This window comes from Maylandia zebra, linkage group LG8, assembly GCF_041146795.1.
Source record: "Maylandia zebra isolate NMK-2024a linkage group LG8, Mzebra_GT3a, whole genome shotgun sequence".
Taxonomy (NCBI): Eukaryota; Metazoa; Chordata; class Actinopteri; order Cichliformes; family Cichlidae; genus Maylandia; species Maylandia zebra.
In genome coordinates, this window is record NC_135174.1 from 24,442,774 (window position 1) to 24,465,934 (window position 23,161).

Here is a 23,161-nt window from a genome sequence, read left to right on the forward strand (position 1 = left end):
TTAAATCTAAGTGTAAGTAAAGCTGCAATGTTTCAAACCTTGCATAAGTATAGCAGAAGTTTACCTGCAATGGGCAAGAGGTGTTTTAAACCTCATTTTGGGCCAAAGTAACTAAAGTCTTTTCTTGGAATTAAACTTAGGGAATTCTCCCCATTCATTTAGATAGCCTTGGTCCTGTTTACATGAAATAACTGCCTGAAGAGGTTACCAAGATGGCTGCTGAGTGTCTTCTGCTTCTAGAATGGCATCTTTGCAAACCTTGGTCATGTCATTAGCAAACACTGTTACCGCGCAGCATGCAGCCTCCTCAGCTTACATGCTGCTGTGTATAATGAACGTAATGAACACAGGACACCTGTCCACATAGCAGTTACACCCGTCCACCATCTGCATAAATTTAACCAACACTTTTCAACTTTTGCTACCACTGGTCAGTGTTTAAAAGACGTTGGGGAATTCTAATGTGGTACAGTTGTAACAAATCGGTCTGTGAAATTTCTTCCCTCCTAGATATTTCACGATCAGGTGCAAGCGCACAGTGGAAACATTTAGGAACCACTGATTCAGCCACATAAAGCCACTGAGGTGCATAAAAGTCGGCAACGCTGTTGACTCAATTAGTGCAGAGTTCCAAACCAGCTCTCGGTGTTGCCAAAGAGCTCTTGTAGGTGCAACGTGCAGGTGATTTATAGGTACAAAAATCCAACATGACCACATAGGCTTTGTATCCAAAAGTACTTCATCACCTGCTCTCACCCACCATACTGCAAAAATAAAAAGCATCAGAGACAATGCTGCTGCCTACTGCAAGTCAGGCCCATTAGTCTTTTATCTACAACTTCTAACATAAATCTACTCTCATCAGAAGACAACAAGGCATTTCCCCTGAAATGGATGTGTAAGTGCTGCACAGTTGCTTTTTCCCCCCCATTACTTTTCCAAGACCAAAATGCAATTTCTAAAGTGACAGTCTGGCCTTTAATCCTAAACTGGTGCAGCACTCTTTCCAACACTCACCTTCTTCAGCATCCTTTAAGCACAGATGACCTTTATTCCCAGGCCCAAAATGAGAAATGGTGCCTCTTGTGCCGAGATTTCAGCTCATTAAAACATGTTGCTAATGCTGCCTTGTGGGGAGCCATCAGAGAGAGGCTTAAAAGCACTTTATGCCATCCAAGCACAAAGGTTTTGGACTGCTTTGTCAGAAGAGCCAAAACTAGATATACAAGTATAAGCTGTAAAACAACACAAACACCTCCAGCACCTACTTAAGAAATCAGCTGCCTATGTGCTTAACGTTTTATCACAGGAAACAAAAATAGAACATCTGAACAGCAGCTCGGCAGGTGTGCTGCGCTTTGAGTTGGAGGTACATGCTCGAATGACAATGTTTCATGCCTTTATCGAATCACGCTGAATTATGAGACATCAAGTTTAAAATGCTACGAACCTCCTAAACAAACACATGCCATCTGCTGGTCTACACTCAGCAAAGCTTGAAAAGTCTGCAACAGCTATTTTGAGCTTCATCTTATAATCAAGATGTTAATCAAGATGAATGAAACGTTTAAGCAAACACAGTCTGTAAGCCGTCCTGGCAGAAGAGCTGAAGCCTCCACAGCATGGCGAATGGGATGTGGTTAGGCAGCTGGCTTAAAGCATTGCCCAGGATTAGCCCCTTTCTTAGAATTCATCTCATTACTGCAGTTACATCTCATAAAAGGGTGGGTGATGAAGAAATATTACTCAGTTGCTAATATTGCAGCTAAAGTAGAGCCCCCTGTGAAATATGTTTCCGCCTCTCTTTTTATATCTAGACACCAGACATACACATGGAGGAAGCATAAAGACTGACAGTCCAAAGCAAGAACATGAATGAGCAGAGTTACTGCTAATTTTCTCAGCTTTTAATGGCTCTCCAGCCTGAAAATAAACATGAAAAAGCACAGTGTATATATAATGTGACTCACAGGAAACACTGACCGTGTCACTAGCCAACTACCTCTGTGACTCCACGTTAAAAATGTATGCTTCAAGGCCTTCTGTGTCTTGTTTGCTTAATGAAGACAAGACATAATATAGTTTCCTTGGAACTGGCATTAACACTCTGTGGGGTTTTCAGCTGGATATCAATTAGAGGCTCATTAGACGTTTAGAGACGGCAGTCTCTCTGGCTTCCTGTCGCCCACTGTGAAAGTAGCTGACCCTAACCTTGAGGGAAGGCTGGTTCCCTGTGTCCTTTCAGCCCTGGATAAAGAGCCATCAAGGAACTGCGTAAGCCATGCTTCCTTTAAATCTTGCCAATCAGAAATCACATCGCTTAAAATTAGAAACATGTGCCTGTGAGACGTAAATGGGAAAAGCAACGATTTTGCTTGTCCAAACAACATGAATCAACTAGTTAGGCTATCGCATATTCTACAGACATCTAATAACTGATCATAGTGCCCAATATTGGTGTGATATCAGAATTAGCATATCTGCTCATCCACTTTGTTAGTACGGTTTCGGCTGCTCAGGAACAGAAAAAGCAATAGTCTTGTCGATCACATGACACAGACTCAGTGCAAATAGACATGGTCAAGATAATCTAAGGAAGTTCAAACCAAGCATCAGAATGGGGAAGAAAGGTAATTTGACTGACTTTGAAAGTGGAGTTAGTGCCAGATGGGATAACAGAGAAAATATCCAGTGAGTGGCAGACCTCTGGGTCTGCCTTGTTGATGCCAGAGGTCAGCATGCAGTGCTACATGTACAGATTGTTGAGAGTGTTGCGATGTAAAGTGTTCGACGCAAAGAGAAATGCATTTAGTGCAGTCTGCGCGCTGTGTATTTGCATGTTCACTCATCCAGGCACATGCAGCTTCTCTTTATCCATGTGTAGTTTGGGGCAGAGGTGATGTGGAGTATTTTTAGACACACTCAGGGGGGGACTGTGTGTCCTGACTGCTAACACAATGAGCCCTCATGCCTGAACAAGGACATATTTTGGAGACTGGAGGCTAAAGCAGTAGACCACTCCCCTACCTTGAAAACAAGCCACTTTTTATTAAAATGAGCTCCAGCGTTCTGTAAAGAAGGTCATTTATTGGTTAACTCACAATATTTCGCTTTATCACACAAGCACAGATTCTTTAAATACAGAGTTAGATTAGCTTGCATTCTACTTACATTACTCTAAGTTTTAAAAAGAATACAGAGTGGTAGAAGCATGCCCCAGTAGAGCCAGAGCTGAGACTTTTCATTGCAAAGGACAAACCCATGCAGCTGCAGGGATTGTGGTCAGTAAACTAACATTTGCATGAACTGAGAAAAAATCTTTTTGATCTGCAGGTGCTTTCCTTTCTCAAATTTATGTTCACAAAGTGTGCGTGGCTTACCCATGTTGGTCTCAGTAAAATACAATAGTTTCGCTTAAAGGAGTCTTAAAAATAGCCTGCACGCTGTGCCACGTAGCATTACAGGGCTCCACACTGACAGTAAGCAGAGAAAGGGCCACTTCACTTAGCTACGAGTCCTTCAATCAACAGTTGCTGCTTGAAGGCAGTGCATTCAACATACTCAGTCAAGCATTATGTCTACAAAATTGCTTCTTTTGAAAACTTATACTGTACGTTAACATTTTTTATGCAGTTATTGCAACAGAAATCTGTACAAGTTCAAACTACTACCTTGAAATGCTTTTGTGGGGTAATAGTTTCCAGCGCCAGCCTTCCTGTGTACTCAATTAGAGCTCAAACAGATACATTTTTATTCTACTTGTACTTAGTAACATACCGTGACCACAAGTTCAACAATGTTTAGTTTAGCCTACTTTATTTACTGGAATTTAAACTTTCGTGCACAATTCAACTTTTTTACCATCAAGTGCCCCCTAGTTCAAGTGACGACGATGATCACAATGATTTATCCCACTATAACCTGTAGATCGATAAAGATACAAAAAATTACCATTGGATTACTGGAACAGCATCAATATCATGATGTCCCATCGTAGGCAGCGGGAGCCTGGAATGTCTGCAAGCGATCAGCAGTTAAGCTGGGAACACACTGGAAGCAATTTGATAGTTGCACATCACTCTGAAGCTCAAGGCTGGTCACTCGTGGACATTCCAGGCTCCGGTTGCCGGGTAATCCTCTAATGTATTTGCTTCCAGGATATTTATCAATCTCACCGCAACAGTTACTTTGCTTGTAGTCACAGAATGTCATTTACTTATATGCTTTCTGATTGCCACATTGCTGCGAAACATTTACAGTATGTACTTGACTTTAATTTTCTCTTCTTCCCTGTAATACTGAAAATGGTATGAAGTATTTTCCTGGGTATCAGTAACAAGTTTGACATTCAAGTATCATTGAAACCACAATTACTGCACACAAGTTGATGGATCTCAGTTGAGCAGGTACAACTGCCTTGTTCTTTTTTCTTTTTAAAAGTTATGTACATTTTTTTCAAGCTGCATGTAATCTATTTTTAATCAACTTAAGCCAGGCAAGCCTCTGGGTTTGTGATACACTAGCAAAAATATATTTTCTTTTTTTGGCACTCTTTGGTGCTGCATACAGAAAAAAAATCATTAGGGATTTGTTTTGATCTCTCATTCTGCAATTGTTCTAATCACTGTTGATTATATATTGGTCGAAAATATATTCAATATTTATAACTGGAAAAAAGGGGGGGGGAAATGAAAGGTACACAGTCCTCCACAGAGACCAATGTGTAAAGAAATTCATAAGTATCTTTTTCCCCCCAGGCTCCATCGCTCTACTGGGTTTCATAAAAATTGTCGAGGCAATTTTTGCTTAATCTGACAGTAAAAATAGACGAATCCCACTGAATGTACACCTTGTGTCATTCAATTTTATATTGAATCAGACTGTAGGACAGTGAGAGAAACCCAGAAGCTGGACTGGAAACCTGAAGACTTGTTTACTGGAAAGAAATTATAGGGATTTGGTGACACAAACTGGGCAAACCAGAAAATACAATAGAATAGCCTGCTTACTGCTGATAAGAAACTAATGTCATCAACTCACAGGAATGTGTAAATACTCAAAATATCCATGGTACACCAACTGATTTAGCACGCCAGAGGTCAGGGTTCAGCAACTTAAGCTCATTCTTGAGAGATTTAAGGTCACATGAAATGCTTTGAGAATAAACGTCCACTATTGTCCTTTAAACAGGGGTTGACAAAATCGTTTAAATACTACTAAAGTTAGAGCAGTACAGGCTAGGGCTAAAGTGCAGTAGAATGTGGTCAGAAGCCAAATCAAAGTCCAAAACGTTCTGGGACTCAACCCATAAAAATGTGTCTGAGAGCACCCCTTTAAGGTTATTTTGTGCCTTCTGAAGCACCTCTAGTGCTTCTATTCATCCCCCAACAAGGCCTACCAATGACTCTTGGGTCCATGTTCTGATCTGCTAAGATAATCTTCAATATTAAACTTTGATGTTTACCACAGATGTTGATATTTACTTTCTGGACAAGTTTGAGGTCCACGCTGTGCAGATGTACATGTGGTAAGAAAGAGACTTCCATGGACAGCAACAGGACATGCATAAGTAACGATGGAAGACATGCAGAGGTGCACAGGAAGTTGATCTTTAAGTGGAGACCAACTGCATTTAAATAAGAATGCTTTCCTTATTTGTCGTGCTTTCGGATATATGATAAGCACTGACATGAAAGATCTTTATCAGAGCATAAAAAAAAAGATGCTTCTGTAGTTGTCAAGCACAGCGGTTCCACCATGTTAAACACTCGTCACACGTAGCAGAGTATGAACACAGCTGAGCAGACAGTGGTGCAGCGTCACCATGGCAAAAAAACACAAAGGCATTTTCACTTTCTCTACAACCTTAACCACCTGTACATATGTATTTATACAACATGTATAACAATTAGAGAATTGGTATCTGTATCAAGATTGAGATGGGTCTGCACCCTAATAGCAGGGTTCTGGTTGGTCTGTATTTTCTCCAGCCACTGGAATTCTTTTTCTTACTGTATTTTATTCATTGTAGTTCCTAAATACAAAGGGTATCATTGACAACAATTCTGTCTCTGGACTCTCAACAATGCTACTTTTCATAAAACTCCTATTCTCTACACTCCTACTCTTATCGTCACACCCTGCTTTAGCACACAAAGCAAGTGAAGGCAGCTGTATTAACAACAAGGAGCCCACTATATTCCACAGACACAAAAATGCCTGTAAAATTATAATGAACTTAACCCATTAATGGCTCTTCTCATCACAAAGCTGAGGCACATCTCCCCACACAGAACAATACTGGAGCTATTTAGATTCGACAGAGCACTAGTGTTTCTTTGACAACCTCACACCAGCCCACATATCACAACACAAAGCCTTGGCAGCCACATTGTCAATGTACAAACATTAAGTAGGTGACATGGCGCTCACCCCTATTTGTCTTGTTTTGAACCCCGCGATGGATGGCAAAGACCCCCGTGATCGTCTAACAGTTACGCAAGCTGCTGTCAGCGACGAACTCAAGGTAGAGGAGTTACAACGCCTGGATGATGATGTGTTTGCCGTGTGTGCACAGAAGGTGACAGAGTGAAGACGCTAAAACTAAACATCTTTGGAGTGAGGGGCTAGAGGTCACGGGTTGCTCCTGACAACATTTAAAAGTCGAAGCTGCTGGCATTATGCTGTAGCTGTTGTTCCAGCTATGAGACAAGGCTTTCAAGCCTGATAAATACTCTGTCATTCATCTGCCATCAGCAGCTGGGGCTGACTCAAGCAGCTGCTTAATAGGCTAACAGGGATCTTTGGTTCCCAGGTGGAAGTTTGAGTGGCAGACTGATTGGATACAGCCACACATCCAATCTTTGTTATCTAGAAGCCTGACCATCATGGCAGAACCAGGTAATGTAACGTAATCTAAGAGGTAGCAGACATAAAAGAATGCATGTGCTTCTTAAGCTTGACCAGTAAGAAATGATTAACTTGATTTCATTAAGGTTGCAATGCAGAAATAAGCTCAAAGACTCCAGTGACAGCAGCAACTGCCAGTATGATATATATCTGTGCAAACTACAGGGAGAGCAGCAGAAATGACTTCCCACACATCCCAGCACAGGCTTCTGGTCTTCTTGGCTTCTGGTATTCATTCTAATACATCACTCTGAACAGGTCAGCATCTTTCAGACTTTAAAGGCCATTTACAGACACTTCTCTACATTCACACTGAGCCGCCAAAACACCAGAACAACACTGAAATTCTTCTGCAGGAAATTTACTGGCACCCGTGAGGCTTTCCACTACGTCCAAATTGTTTTAATTTACTGTTTACGCTGCAAACACAGTGTGCCAACAAGCCAATTCTCATTATGATGATGACTGTGATTATTAGAAGTAGCTAGCTCTGATGTTTGGCTCCCATCGGTAGATGCTTTGCCCACACAGACTGTGACCTCGACATAGGATTATTTGTGCATTTATTATTTACTATATTTTTTTAAGTAAGTCAACAACGAAAAAGGATGTAGGCTTTGGTGGGGAAACAAAGAAAACTGTAGAAGAGGGTATGAATATCTGACTCCACAAGCAGCCATTTATCCCCATTATCTGTACTTATTTGAAACAGCAAATGTTGTCATACACCTTCTCTTCTGAGACGTGCATAGTTACCACAGTGCTGTAAGTGTATGGTAAAAATCAACTAGTGCAAATAAGCAAATTCTTCTTTTAGATGCACAAAATACAACGTTGAAAGCTGAAAATGCATTGCATCAATATTTATTGATTTAATGTTACAAAACCATAACCGATTGCATCCACTGCAGAAAAAAAGCACTTTCGATCCAGCTGTATTTTTGGTTTCGACGGGCTGAAAGAGCAATGAGCGAAAAACATGTTTGAGAAATACAGACAGTCTTACAAGCACCGTTCTTTGAATCTATTCTGTTTTGACTGTTATGAAACTGTAGACCTGTTTTAATACAAAATACATTTCCCAAAATACTACCACGCTGCCGTTGTGGTTTCTTCTGCAGTAACAAAGCCACAGAAATCGACTGTATGCCGTTTGCGGCTGTTTGTGACAAATAAGAGCGCAGAAGTGCTTGATCTTCGACTGCAGCAACAGAGTCGACTCCTAAGACAAAATTTAGGAATTTTCTATTCAAAGCCAGAGTGTGAGTACACTTGTACTTTTCACTGTTAAATTACAATAAAGTAGCAGCATTCAACCCCTATGTACAACAACAACATCTTACTGCTGTATATAATAATTTACTTTTATTGTTCTTAAATGTGCTTTGTTGCCACTGTACTTTTATTTTTGTGTTGTAAAATATAACTGCGTGTCTTTGTGTATGTACTTTGGAGTCTGTTTCTTTTCTTTCTTTACACGTTATCAAATCTGTCAGAAGCCCCCTTCTCTTTGCGCCGCGTGTTTATGGGAACGCTGTTGTGATCAATGTTTTAACAACGACACTGACGATGAACACAAAGCTGTTTAATCGCTGCTGTGCTAAATCTTCACACTGTTCACAGACACAAGAACACAGAAAACATTACATATCCAACCGGTCCAGATTGTAAATAACTGAAATACCTGTCACAACATTTCTGCTGTTCTTCTTTTCTTGTATAAAGTCCTCAAAGACAAGCCATTATAGTATCATATTATCCCAACGAAGCACTTCACTCTCAGACTACGGGGCTTACTTAAGGTTCCTAGAGTGTCCAAATATAGCCTTCAGCTTCTGTGGAAACAGCTCCCAGTTTGGATTCAGGAAAATGGGGATGTCACCAGAGCACTTTCAGAAAATTCTGAATGTAACAGTACTTGTTTTGCTTTAGGACCACAGACACTTTGTGTTGAAAGAGAAGTTAGCACCATCCCTTGGTTCCCTTCTGATGTGGTTAGAGTCAGGCTGAGCACTTTTCACTCCTGATGCCATAGTATGCAACTATTTTAAGTCATTACATTTCATCCAGGTGTCTGTATTTACCGTATTCAACAGTATATTATACAATTTCCTGCATTGTTTAGAGCGAATTGTTACAGTGAACGTGAGAAAGAGTCAAATTATCCTCATTGGAACTCAATTAATGTCACTGACTCCCAGTAAAAGTACAGACAAAAGGATTCCAACAGCTAGGCGCAGCACTGTTTTTCCTGACAGGAAAGCAGAAAGCCCAAGATGAAACAGCCTGGCTTACCTCACAGACTGGTCACTAACAAGGAAGAACAAAGCGCTAAGGAGACGCCTTTTCTGCATCATTATTACATAATCAAAGGGCCACACTGAAATGAGGGACATGCCCGAGCAGACTCCGTCCCTTGTTCAGTGCACCGTCGTTTCTTCCAAATGAGCCAATTTCAGAGTGTTTTACTAACTATCTGGAATATCTTTATCCACAGAGACACCAAGGCTGTTTTTTGCAGGTATAAAGTCAAGTCAGTTTTACTTACATTACTCATAGTTGCAAATTACCCTTGAGGGGCCCAAATGCAATGCAACACCCTGAATTTGAATAAAGAAGAAACCTTGTTAGAGGGGAAAAGAAGAAGACTGAACAGACGGTTACAGATTAGCCCAAAGAATACACATTATGGAAAGTAATGTGTATAATGCTCTCACTGTGGTTTGCTTTGCCTTGCATTTCTAATATGATTTTCTTGTCCACTCTTGGGGCATAAACTGAGTTACTGGCTAAGAAGGAAATAAATTATAGCCAAAATATCAATTTTAATTCTCTTCACACTACATTTTCCCCAAACTGATGATCACTGCCATTTATCCTACAGTACACAAATAAATGGCAGTGTACCCAAAACTAAAAAGCCAAGCATTTTTTTCCCAAAAGGCTTTCCCGGTTTCCTTGACTGCTTTTCCTGATTACAGCAGCATAAAGAGTGCCGTTTTTCCTCACAGCTCAGGGAAATGAATCAAAACATCCCGGAGAACGATACCTTTACTCCCCATACAGGAAACAATCTCACATTTTCAGGGCTGATAAGACTCAGAGAGCAACACCCAGTAGTGTCTGGCTTGCTCGTGGATGCACATCAAAAGAGCCGTTTTACCTCATTAAACAACAGACCTTTTCATATCTGAACGCACAGTCGAACAGTCGATTCTTTCTCAGGCGGTTAGAAGCCTCTTAATTAACTCCAGCTTCTTTTAAAGTCAGGAGTTAGTCAGATGTCTATACATTACTAAATCGTAAAATAAAGAAAAGCTGTACTTGTGGAGGGGGTGCTCTGCACTAATGTTTTCTACATTCAGTGTAATATTTCATGAAGAAGCACTGCTTGGCCTTGTACACGCTTAGCCTCTTCTCCTGATTTAAACAGTGATTTTCTACATTTCCAAGACTGACTTTCACTGACCCACAGAATACGAATGTGCTCAAGCATTTCAGCCGAGGGATTAGGTGGAAAGATCGATAATCGCACTTCTACTAGAAAGAGGCTTTCTGGTTATGAAGAAGTCAATTTCACCTCCTCTGTAAAAATGTCCCACAGCTGAATTACATTAAAATGCATTGAGACTAGAGTCAATATGGGGGGGAAAGGAATTTGTATGACTGAGCTGTCCATCAAATTAAACAAAAATAATGTATTATTTGTCCAAGCCTACAACAGTCTGATATGAAACCCCAATGACAAGGACAAGATCCTTAAAAAAGGACTTGTTATATGAGCCTGACTTATTATATATGCAAAGTAAAGTAAAAACCCGAGTTAGTCATATGTAGCCAAAGTCTGTATACAAAAGATGGCAGCAACCAAAGTAACATAACCTTTGTGCACTACTGTTTTAGAGCCTCAAGTGACCATATTTGGATAAGAGGGTGGAGTTCTTGGCAGATACTACTCTTGTTGTACTAATGGACTGAGCAATCAACGCAGCTTGTAAAGCTGTGCACATGTGTAGTAAAAGCAATAACTGCAGGAAAACTGAAACCATATAAACATCATCTTAGGGCAAAGTCTTCTGAGGCAGTTTTTATTGTGTTTGACAAGCAATACCATACATGCATTTTATGTGCCTGAGATTATTGAGATTCATTTAGAAAAGGGCTTCAAAACAGCCACATGCATGAATGTCAAGATGGCTGCTAAAGTTAGCATTCTTTAATTGATTAAAGTCACGAAATTGCATTAAAATTGGTCCAAAATGCATATTGCTACTGCCCATCACCCGGGATGTGGTTGCTACCCCATGCCCAACCCTTCTCCTTTTTCATCCGGGTTTGGAACCGGCAATGGCGGAGTCCAAAATGCATAAACTCCACAAATTCTGGATATTTAACAGGTTAATGTTAATGAATCCATGTTGTGGTAGGACATTCAGTATAAACACATCTCTCAGATTAAATGAACCAGTGTGGAGGATTTCATCCACATACTGAAAACACTTTGTCACCCCTCACTCCTCAAGTGTGTCGAACATATGGACACTATACAGAAACAGCAGTGCAGTATGGCAGGTTTTGTGGAAGAGGAAACTCACCATATGTAGATATAAAGCGCTCAATGCAAGCCAAAAAAACTACCATTCATGTTTTACATACAATGAAATCACATGTTTTGACAATCCACCCTTTTGTTTTAGCCTCTATGGATAGTTAGCGCTTTATAAATACCAGGATGTAAGCCATTTACCCGACAGATGCGCAGTGGAAGAAGGTAAACATCTCTATCCGCACGTTAATGTGTTTAGTGTTTTCGTGAGCACATTTCTATTAAGAATTATTCACTAAGATGCAAATAAGAGGCAAACTGGGATTTTATCTTCCGTGTAAATTCAATTTCTAGCATGGCCGATTGATTAATGATACACTAAATGTGAAAATTATTAACTCTTTACAATAAATTACTTTCACTGTGCTAACAGTGTTTTAGAGGGGAGCCTCTTTGGGTTAGGTTTGATTAAACGACATAGCACAGGTTTTATTTATGATTCTTGAGTTCAGTGAAGGACTTGAGGGCTGTTTTGTGTCAACTTAAGGTGCAGAGAAATCGTTTTGCTACAGCAGAGCCTTTTTGTTTTGACCTTTGGCCGGTCGGTGAGGAAGAACGGAGGGACTGTGTTGGCTCGGACTGTGGAAAACAAGGCTTTGCCACAGTCCCCCCTTCAAGCAGGGAGAGATAAGCACGGAAAGACAAAAAAGTTTAGGGCTGGTGGGCTAAAAAAAGAAAAAAAACATCATGATCTCATAATGGAAAACCGCCACACTGTGTGTGAACTCACATATGTGAGTGAGGAGCGGAGTAGCAGGAGAGAAGCAAAACTAGCGCATGTCGCTGATGTGATGAGAGAACGCTTTGAGGATGACTGTCTTTTATCTATGGTGAGTCGAGCTGACAACCAAGAACTTGAATAGCAGAGCACAGCGAGACAGCAGTCATCTGCAGCCTCATACAAAAACCATGAGTGCTGGAACCAAATCTTACTACTCTGCAGTCTATTTTTCTGATAAATGCTTTATCACAGCACTTCTCTGCCGCTATAAAAGCGACGCCTTGCAATTGTAAAACTGTGTGTAAACTATATGGCCTAAAAATGACATTTTCCTCCGTGAAGGCTTTTTGTCGCTTTACAGATCTTCACCATGTTAAAATCAGAGCTGTAAAACTGTGAAACAACAAATCTGAAGTTTTCACGACCGAAAACAGACTTACTTTCTTCCACATAAGGTGCTGAATGGTGATCATAGGGAAATAAATGTTTTCCCCTTCCAAACAACAGACATTACACAGATTAGCTGCCTTTGCTGAAACATACTATTACCACATAAGTCCCTGTAGAGAAGGACCAGATGTCAGATAATAGGCTGTGCTGTGAAGTAGGTGTTGGCCTGGAGCCATAGAGCAAGTAAGAACAGCTTCTTCCATATATACCTCTTTGCTTTATGGACAGCCTGCTGGCTGGGTGGGCGACCGCCTTATACCTTGAGACTGTTAGAAGATGCCATGTGTGTAATCTACTCTCCATACAAGATAAATATATTTGTGTAATTGAGTAGATAATAGGCCTAACTTTTAAAATCAATACACCCCAAACGCAATTTCATTGTTCTTGACAATGACAATAAATAAATAAATACTAATACTAAATACTAAAGAGAGTGAGAGCAAGGTCTGTGGTGCCTATCCCTGGTCTTTAACTGATAAGCCTATCAATATATTAAAGCAATAAATCATTTCATGTTAGAGGAAAACACAACAATGTGCTTCAAAGTTCTGATATTAAAGTAAATGAATCACATATGCTGCGGGGTAGGGGGCTGCTTGTTAGTGAGTACAAAGGAACAGCTAACTCTATCTCATTAAACACTACGCTGGGTTTTTATTGGCTTACTTGAATGGCTTGGCTTCCACTGTAAGCGGCTGAGAGGTATTGGCATTACAGGTTATAGATCGGCTGCTGCAGGAGCATGACACTTCTAAGACATTTCCATTCAAGACATAATAAAACTTTAAAATGGCAATAGGTGCAGCTCTGAAAGGGATGGGTTACCTTTTCTAGACTTGAACCTTTGTTTTTCTGACCAGCTTTGGCATCACAGTCGTTTCTTCTCTGCTGCTGCTGTTGCTCCGGTTCCCTGTCTGCTTGCTGATGCTGCTGCTGCAGCGCTCCGTGCGGCTCCTCACTCCAAATTACCAGTCTGCGCGTTTCCAGTCGCTCCGAAATAGCTTACAGAGAGTGACTCCGAAAATAACTGCACCGATCAAAGCGGCCACATTCAGTCCAAACGCAGGGTGCAGTCACAGTAGCGACACCCCGGGGTGCTCCCGGCGAAAGCTCGGTCTGCAGCAGGTAGCAGAGCCGGACTCACGGCTGCTTCTCGCCCACCCAGCGTGTCAAGCGTCTGGGCCATTCACAACTAAAGTCATGCGTATCTGCGTGTATGTGTGCGTGTGGAGCAGTGAGACAGTCAGTGCCCAGTGCCACGCAGCGCCGCAACATGGAGCGATGCCCTGCCTACCACTGCATCAAGTCAGCCCGATTCATCAAGTACACCACATCCGGCTGTGCCTTTCAAAGTAAAACCCTCAACGGTCTCAGGACCTCAGGAAGCGCTTAAACCAAAATTAAAATGTGCTTGGAAAATCTTCATTTGGTGTTTGTGATTAGTGCCATCTTATTATACATTTAAAAAAAAACTTGAACCAGGCGAACAAACTGAGCACCGGAGCAACATACGGCGGGAGGGGGGTTGAACTCAGTTCTGAATTATTTATGCTGAAAGGAGCCAATAATACCTAAATCATTCATAATTATTCAAGAGAAACAAGGTCGATGCCAATCAAACCTCCATTCATTCCCCCAGAAGACCATGGCATCTGACATTTAACATGATAGATGGAGGGAGACGCAGGCAAGTGTCAGACATTATCCTGATCCTTTTCTTCCATCAGTCAATGAAAGAACAGGTTTATCAGCCAGAGTAACAAATGGGGTAAAATTAACTCTACACAGCGCTTGATTGTGGCATATAGCTACAAGTTAAATCGATCTAAATCTATTCAGAGCTTAAAAAAAAGTGAAGTCAAACGCAGTGTATGCTGAAGGCATATTTTAGACAGAAAGAGAAACATTTAGTGCAACGTTTAAATGTTTGGGAGATTGATTATCTTGTTTTTCTGCTTCTTATTTATTTATTTAGTCATGTAACTGTAAAGGGCAAATAGATGGGCAAAAAAAATGCATGCCTCCGGACACTGAAAATGAATTACTAGATGGAGCGTTTGAATCATTTATATCGAATGTTTAATTTATCAACTTGAATAATTGCATTGACATTTTGAATTTGAATCACTTCACGTGAAATTGAATCAGTTGACTTGAATAACTTTTTATTTAGGCCTATTCTAGTGGAGAAAACACATTTCCAACACTGGTCAGGCTTCATGGACATGAATACATGTCGCTATTTAAAATGTATCTTGTACAGTAATTAGTAAAAACAACCAAGAGAAGACTAGTAGAAGTACAATTAGTACAAGTGTTAGAGAAATAAACACAAGGCACACATAGGGTTAAAGCAAATACCTCCTGAAATTTCCCTCAACGAGTTGCACCTCAGCGGGACACTTTTGGTAGCCATCAACAAGATTCTGATATAAAATTCTAGCTGAATATTTTACCACTCTTCTTGGCAGAATTGCAAGAGTTCATTTAAACTGCCTGGGTTCATAGTATGGATCCAACCTTTAAGCATAGTCCACACACTTTTCAGTAGGGTTGAGGTAGGGGTTTTGGCAAGGTCATTCAAGAAATGTAATATTAGCTTCTATTACCCATTAAAACCAGGTTTGTATATGTATATCCCGTTGGAACACCTAACTGTGTTCAAATTTCAGCTGTGTAGCTGGTGATAAAAGAAAGATGTTCTCTTTCATCTAATTGTATGGGGAGAGGTTTTATTTGGGGATTCCTGATATTGAATTTGCTGAGTCATGGTAAATGTTTAGGCACCAGTTTGTACCTTTTCTGCATGAATTTATCGTGGAAATTCATGAACCGAGTAATTAATTAAAATACAAAATGATATATTCCAGAAAGGCATTCTTATCACTTTTGCACACATATTTACTCATATCAGGCCAGGTCTTTTTGTTGGGGAGAAATAACCTGCTGAAAATGTCACTTGCTCATTTGACTTTAGGTTCTTAGTTCAGTTTCTGTTTTTCATCACATTCAAAACATGTCACATGATCTTTGATGATTTTAATAAGCCAAAAAATCTCTGCTTTCTTATTAAGTTTGACTAAAAACAAGACGATAAGGCAACAGGTCTTATGCATTATTTAACAAACCAGCAATAATCATTGTGAATGCAAACTGAAAATGGCCTTTTATGTGGGGGGGGGAACGAAGCCTTGATACTGACTTACTAGTCCTTGTTTTGAGAGGTTATATTGTTCCGCTGCAGACTGAGATCATAACACCGTGTTTGCATGTGCCACTGATAATGAAGTTTACCACAAAAGATTTTATGGCAGTATGAACTGAAAATGTTAGTAAGTGAGTAAAACAAGACCTGCTCATGTCTGAGGTACTGCTGTCGTGTTTAATAATATCACAAAGGGGTTTTTCTTTGTAAGAACTCGATTTATTTTGTGTCTCGATTGGATTAATATTGGGGGGCATATTCTCGGCATCATTCCAGAAATCTGCAGTCAGGGCTATTTAAGCAGTCTTTAAGAGAGAAAGCAACCATTTTCTACCACACTTGACACTTTACAGAAAAACATGACAACATAATTTATCTCAGCTTATAAGCCATGTAACTAAACACATCCATCAGTATGCACACTAACTAACAAACATGCCAAAACAGACATTTGTACACAAAAGGTATTCTCTCGCCAATTGGTAATGAGAAATACCTGACGGGTTCCTGGAAACTGGCTTTGGTGTGTGTGTGTGTGTGTGGGGGGGGGGGGGGGGGGGGGGGGGGGTTTCTACAGTGTACTCACACAGAGTGTGATAGATGAGGTGGTCACAGATAGAGCTCCCCTCACCTCTAGAAACACAAATCCTGCCAGAGCTTTCTTAATCTCTGTCTTCCCCTGGACTTTCCCATCTGTCTGAATATAAAGAATGAAAACAGTAGAGGTGAGTGTGGAGCCCACTCTAGCCCACTGCAAGAGGAGGTAAGATTAACTGGGACTAACACAGGATTGCAGAGGGATCAGCAGAGTTGTGGGGAGCCAGAGAAGGAAGAGAGTGGCTCAGTGAACCTGCTGGCCCTGGATTTCTTATGCTAATCTACTGGGGTTGTATAGCTCACCTCAAATTTGTCTGATGTTATGCCAGTGTGAGAGATCCTTTTATCAGCTGCACATGAGTTCTGTATCATAAAGGAGCCAAAACACTCTCAAATTTGAAGTTACAGATTGGCCTCCATTATCACTCACATAAAGGAAAGAAAGCTTTATTTCAACACTGTCAATAAAACAATATACTGGCTAAAACAATTAGTCTGAAGTGCACCTAAAATTATTTTAAACCCAACAACAAAACTTCATGTGCATTATAGTGATGAAAAAGTGTGTCCAATTGTTTATTTATATCTTCACAAGTAATCCATTAAAACTGTAAATGTTTTCATGGTAGACAAATAGACAATTTCCAGCTGTCGTCTCAGATGTTAAATTAAAAAGAATAAAACATAAACACCATCATTTGAAGCCATTAGCGTAAAGCAAGGAAAAGCTTAAGAGGATAGAAAAAGTAGCTGGAATGAAATTTAAATCATATCACCTATAATACAAACAATATAAGACACAGAGACAGCAAAAAATAAATAAATCCTGGACTGAATGAATCATCCTGTGTTGTGTCTAGACACAGATTTAAATTCTATATTTTGTCACTTAGTTACTGATAGCCTGGTCCAAAAACACACAATGTGTTGTGTTGCTTTCTTTAGTTGAAGAAAATGATAAAAAAAAAAAAAAAATTTAAACTGCCAACACAGTTTGACATAAAATAGTATTTTTTGCACCAACAAGGTGTTCCCCACAGGGGTATGAGCAGCAAGCTTGACATTGTTGTATATGATGTGCAGTGTGTCCTCAAAAAATCTGGGGAAACTTAATAAGTGGGGGACAAAAGAAGTGGCAGGTCTAAAATATTCTGAAAGTGGTTTCCTTAGACTGAAAATATCTAGCAATAGGTCTCATGGAGTGATGAATGTAAATGTAAAACATTTGTTTCTAAACATCAACAAAACAGAGGAAGTCAGAACAGGTGAAATATTCCGTGTCTGCAGCCATCCGGGAAAAAAACGGCGGAAGCTCTGTCACGTGTGAAAAAAAAATATATATGAGCTGTTTATTCCAGTTAATCTAAAACTGTTGAATATTGGCTTTGCAACAACTCTTTGAACTTGTCTTGCTAAAGCTTTAATTTGATCATAATCAAAGACAAACTTGCCAATAAGTAGTCATCTTGGTCGTATTTTCAGGCAGTTATTTTAAAATTACTGACTATGCTCCAAAGCAGTTAGCCTATACGTGTACTGTCATCTTTGCTTGGACCAAGGAATTCTTGTTGTCTTAATTGACATTACATCCAGCCAGAGAGCAGCGCTTAATTCTAGTGATTTTGATCAGATGTGACCGTCGTGTCCACATATGCAGGTTTTATTTCCCGTAGAGCGCTAAAATTAAATATTTTCAAACTCCCCGCCCTGTCTAGAAACACGTGGTTAGAACTGGACACCAGCCACCGCGCAGCTGCGGATTCTGGTTTCGATGGAAACGTATCATTTGGAAAAAAAACCGCAGTGGTGGATGTATTGTACACAAAGTGGTCATTATCCGAGTACAAAGTAAGTCAAAAAAAGTGTCATATATGTAATGTTTTATATTACTGTAGTTATATTTAAGTTAAGGGAATGAAAAGTTTGAAATGTACCTTTTGAAAATGTATTTATAAAGTTTTAAAAGGTTCGCATTGCGCTTTGAAACCACGTCTTTTTTCTTTTTTTCTTTTTAATTTACCGTCTGTCTTTTGGTGATGGTGATACTTTGTGAATAAGCGCAGGCCTGAGGTAATTATTAACGTATTACTTATTAAATAAAATTATTAAACATAATTTGTAAATCCAAGTTCATTTGTAATGTTAAACTTTAGTGTGATTACAAAACAATGTTGAAAAATAACTTTGGAGTTTTGAAGTGCACACTGAGTGGAAAAATAGTCTCTTAGGGACACTTGTTCACATTTTTGGTTACACAAATGTCTAGTTAGCCAATCACAATCACGAACTGCTGAATTTCAAACTGAGCATCAGAAGGAGGACAGTGTACACAACGTTTGATGGCTTCCTCCAGCAGCACATTGGACCATGTAACAAAGCTTAAATATTTCAAACTGGTTTCTCAAACATGATAATGAGTTCACTGTACTCAGATGACCACCACAGTCGCAATATCTCAATCCAATAGATGATCTTTGGGATATGGTGGAATGGGAGATTGATGTTATGGACGTGTATCTGAAAAACCTGCACTAACTGTAATGCTATCATGCCACTGTGGATCAAAGTCTCTGAGGAAGGTTTCCAGCACCTTGTTGAATCTGTGATGGGAAGAATTAAGCAAATAAGGTGTAACAGATGAAGTGTGTAGCGTAGGTATGTTGCTCTCATAAAATAAACCTGCTTTTGATGTCCAGCTTATTTACTTGCTCTTAAAATCTAAAAATAAAAATGATTTCATTGTATAATTACTATTCAGACTCCTTCCAGACAGGCTATTTATTTACAATAAATAGCAGATAATTTGTGTCAGGTTTAACTTCTGGAAGTTTTGTGTGTAACTAGTTTCTGTAAAATTTTTAAGCAGAGAGAGTGAGTAAGGATTCATGGTATTGAACTGTTATCAGCACAGACATTATGTCATGCTATGGCCTTGTTTTCTATGATAGTAACTGAGACCTGATTGTATCTTTAAATGTTCAGACTGGCTTTTATGCTATTTCTCACTGTCTTTGTGTTGCAGGGGACAACACGTTGTGAGTAATGCTGCCCTCTTGGTGGAAACATTTACAGATTGAGAGCATGGTACAGTTTGATGTACACAACACAAAAACTCATACGGACATGCTGTATATCCTTCCTTCTCATCCACTGTATTGAATCTGTTTTATCAGAATTTTTATCAAAGGTGGAGTCAGGAGACAAAAGCAAATATTTCGGGCGTGCCGAATATTTTCACACAATTGCACTCAGTGTCAGCTGCAAGGGAAGCCCCGAAGGTAAGAACACTTTCAAAACAGGAACATCCGATATCCCTCTTGAGTAGCTCAGCTTTCCAAAAGTCTTACTCTCCAGCAACCTCTCTGTTTGCCACCTGTAGTTGGCCCCCCACAGCTTTGGGAAGTGTACTTCATCTGAGCCAGAGAACCCTCTGAACAAAGCCTCAGTGTCCCGCTGTCAAGCTTTTTCCAGCGAAACCCAGAGCATGAGTGCAGAGCTGGCAGTGACTTCAAAAATGCCCCACTGTGGAAAGCCCCCACTGCCATCCAGATGTAAGTTTTCTAGAATGCATTTTGTGCTGCAGGTTGTAGCAGGACCTGGACCGGTTTTCTAACTACCCTGTGTTTTATTTATTTATTTTATAATATTAGTTGTTATTTGATATCCAAAATGTTTTCATTCCAAACCAATAAGTTTAATTTCTTTTCCTTTCTCACCATAATATAGCACACAATGTCCCGTATCACATCAAGCACAGGTCTAAGCTTGTGAAAGATGCTGTATTAAATGGATCTACCCACAGGGAAGCGTGTAAACAAATACAAAGCCAAGACATCCTGAAGAGCAGGAACAATGTGAACCACCTTTTCAACAGAACAAGCTACGGGCAAATCGCAGAGTTTGAGCTCCCCTCCAGTGCTGAGACTCTGGACAACTTCCAGGGAGACACCATCGCTGTCCTACATCGCCACATATTGAATGTATTGTCTGGTGAATCTGAGGTGGAGGCAGATGGCGGCTTAACAGACTCCTGGCAGCACACACGTAGAGAGAGTGATTCGATCACCTTTTCGAAAACAGCACGTCAGTCAAGTTCAGTCTCTGCTGGCTGCTCTCACAGCCCGCTTAGACAGCAGTCTTTCAGGTCACAGTTAAGTATGTCAGCAGTCCTGAGTGGAGCTCCTCTTAGCAGTGTCACTCCTCTCCTAAAACAAAGAAGGTCACCTCATGTGATGCCGACACCACCTGGCAAAGTCAACACGGGCTTTTCAGCTTGTACTCAGGGGGGAAAGCAATGTCCTCCCTCCTTACTCAGCTCAGGCCTCTCTCAAAGGCAGACCTGTGTGGGCAACATGGAGGACGGCGCTTTTCAGAATGGAACCAGCAATGCCAACACACTGCGGTCTCGTAATAAAAGAAGAGGTCCATATACCTCTAAAACCTCCATTATGATGACAGCTGGTGAAGGTGAAGCGCTTCCACAGAATCAAGAGTGCCAAGGGGCTGCTGCTGCTGAAGTGCCCCCATCTTCAAAAGACTGCGATGGACAGATGTTATCCAGATTCAAACGGAGGTGAATTACTTTTACAGACACATTAGGTGATCTACAACCAAATTTTAGGTAATCTTGCAGGATGTTTCAATTGTTAATATGTCTGACTTTGGAATACACTGATTAGCCGTGACTTAACTGGAAATTTAGAGAACTTTTTCAGCTCCACCGCTAGAGAAGCTTTTAATGATTCAAAATATTTCTTGAAATCTTATACTGGACCTTGTTGGAGCCCCTTTAGTTCATCCCATGTGTAAAACAGGACATTTTAACCTCTTTGCCCCTGCTTTTGAACAGATTTTTTGGCTGCTGTTTATGGACTCAAGGTTTCAGAGCAGCATTCAGAGCAGTTTAAACTATACTGATTTAAATATTCAAAACGCTGGCCCTTGTTAAAATGCGATTCCACCATATATAACAGTATATGTATGAGAGTATGTGGAGTCAAACATAACAGGTTCCCATTTAGACATATTGTCTAATGTGATATATCATCTACCTGTAGGATGTTAGAGGAGCCATTACAGGACAATGAGGAGGAAAAAGAGAAAGACCGATGCCGGATCTGCTACAGCAGTGACGCGTCACCGAGCAACCCATTGTTGTCACCCTGCCTGTGTTCAGGAAGTCTGCTCTTCATACACTTGGACTGCCTGAAAACATGGCTCAAGGCCAAAATCCACTCAGGTTGGTAGGCAGCTAAAATTGAGAAGCTGAATTTTCTATATGAATGGTGAAATTTGCCATTTCAACATGCTATTTTTTCAGCAAAAAAAGTTCTTCCATATTATCCAATTACCTATAATATTGATTAGAACAAAATTAAATAATGTTCTCTACTGAAAGAGGAATAACAATATCAAAACTGCAGCCCTGGCAAGACCTCCTACACTGGAGCCCATTTATCATCCTACAAGAAACACATGCTTGTCATGTCTTCAGTGCAATAATCTGATTGATGTTCCTTTTTTTCCCCGCCTGACTGGACCTCTTAATTAATCTTTCTATGGTTCAGACCAGTTTTAAACAGGAAGATAATGTTGCTGTTTCCACTGTGTCTGCTGGTATAGCCCCCAAAAAAGTTGCCTGCAAAAGAAAAAGCTATACGGTAGTATTATGGTCAATATGCTTAGTCACGATGTGTGTGTATTTCCAGGGTTATCTTTCCGTGCTGTCCAAAGATGTGAAATTTGTAAGGGGAGGGTAGTCGTGGACCCAAACGTGTTTGACTTGAAGGACTGTTACATGAGAATTCGACAGGTAAACTGAGAAAAAGAATAAAAAAGAAAAAACAGGCTTTTGAAAAATTAAAACTATAATTACATGACTGCACTTTGTCCTTCCCCATCTGTTTCAGGGTGATGGCATCACTGGGCGCTCTGATGTGTCAGATATAGTGGATATCATGATCATCTCAGGAACTGTACTCTATCTATCCACATTTAACTCCCAGCCGCCCTGGGTAACTATACAATCTTAATATTTTATTTTTCACTTTCTTTAATTATTTATGTTTTTGCATAAAATGGATGTGTCATGGTCCTAATATTGTCTCTGTTTTGCTGTGCCACTTTGTGGTTCTAGCTTTTCCTAATTCCTGGTGCCTTGTCTTGTCCCACTAAGTGTTAGTTTTCACATTTTGGTGCAAGTTATTTCTCTCTGTTATGTCCTGGTTTCCTCTGATGGTTTGTGTTCTTGTGTGTTTTGGGGGGTTGTCTCCACTTGTGACCTTTTGCTACCTGGGTCATGTTTTGTAATTCACCCTTTATTTATATAATCTTCCCATCGTCTTTGGTCCTTTGTTTTCCTTCCTGTTTTTGTTTTTCCATCTGCCTTTTTTAAATTTACTACACACAAGAAGATGTCAGTTTCATCCCAAAGCATAAATGTTAACACATTTGAAGATTTTGGGTTCTCTCTACAGCAACTCAGTTTTTTTTATTTCTTTCTGCAGATGCGATTGATGTTCATTCCCTGCATGTTTGCCTGCCTAATGACAAAAAGAAAGATGAGGAGGACCCGTCAAATGTTAATGGGCATTTGATCCCCAGCTCAAATCCACATTTGAGTGTTATAATAAATTGCAGTGCATCAAATTTAAGCGAGTGGATAAGTGTC

The 23,161-nt window shown here is 40.1% G+C and overlaps 2 protein-coding genes across 7 annotated transcripts in view; one reads left to right on the forward strand and one right to left on the reverse strand.

The window, feature by feature from the left end:
• tanc2b (tetratricopeptide repeat, ankyrin repeat and coiled-coil containing 2b) overlaps positions 1 to 13,989 on the reverse strand; it is a 174,711-nt gene extending 160,722 nt beyond the window's left edge. For 5 of the 6 annotated variants that reach the window (XM_004556728.4, XM_004556727.4, XM_004556726.4 and 2 more), the window contains exon 1: positions 13,515 to 13,988. The gene's annotated coding sequence lies outside the window, so the exon portion shown is untranslated. Of the gene's footprint in view, positions 1 to 13,514 lie in introns of all 6 variants that reach the window. The other variant, XM_004556729.4, reaches the window with a different exon arrangement.
• A 4,238-nt stretch (positions 13,990 to 18,227) lies between these two features.
• On the forward strand, positions 18,228 to 23,139 carry LOC101480406 (uncharacterized). The gene is made up of 9 exons (XM_004556734.5): positions 18,228 to 18,339; positions 19,514 to 19,575; positions 19,665 to 19,769; positions 19,871 to 20,042; positions 20,218 to 21,064; positions 21,549 to 21,730; positions 22,200 to 22,303; positions 22,401 to 22,505; positions 22,998 to 23,139. Exons 2-9 carry the CDS (start codon positions 19,534 to 19,536, stop codon positions 23,085 to 23,087), a joined length of 1,647 nt encoding a protein of 548 aa, XP_004556791.3. The 5' UTR covers positions 18,228 to 18,339; positions 19,514 to 19,533; the 3' UTR covers positions 23,088 to 23,139.
• The last annotated feature ends 22 nt before the right edge of the window (positions 23,140 to 23,161 follow it).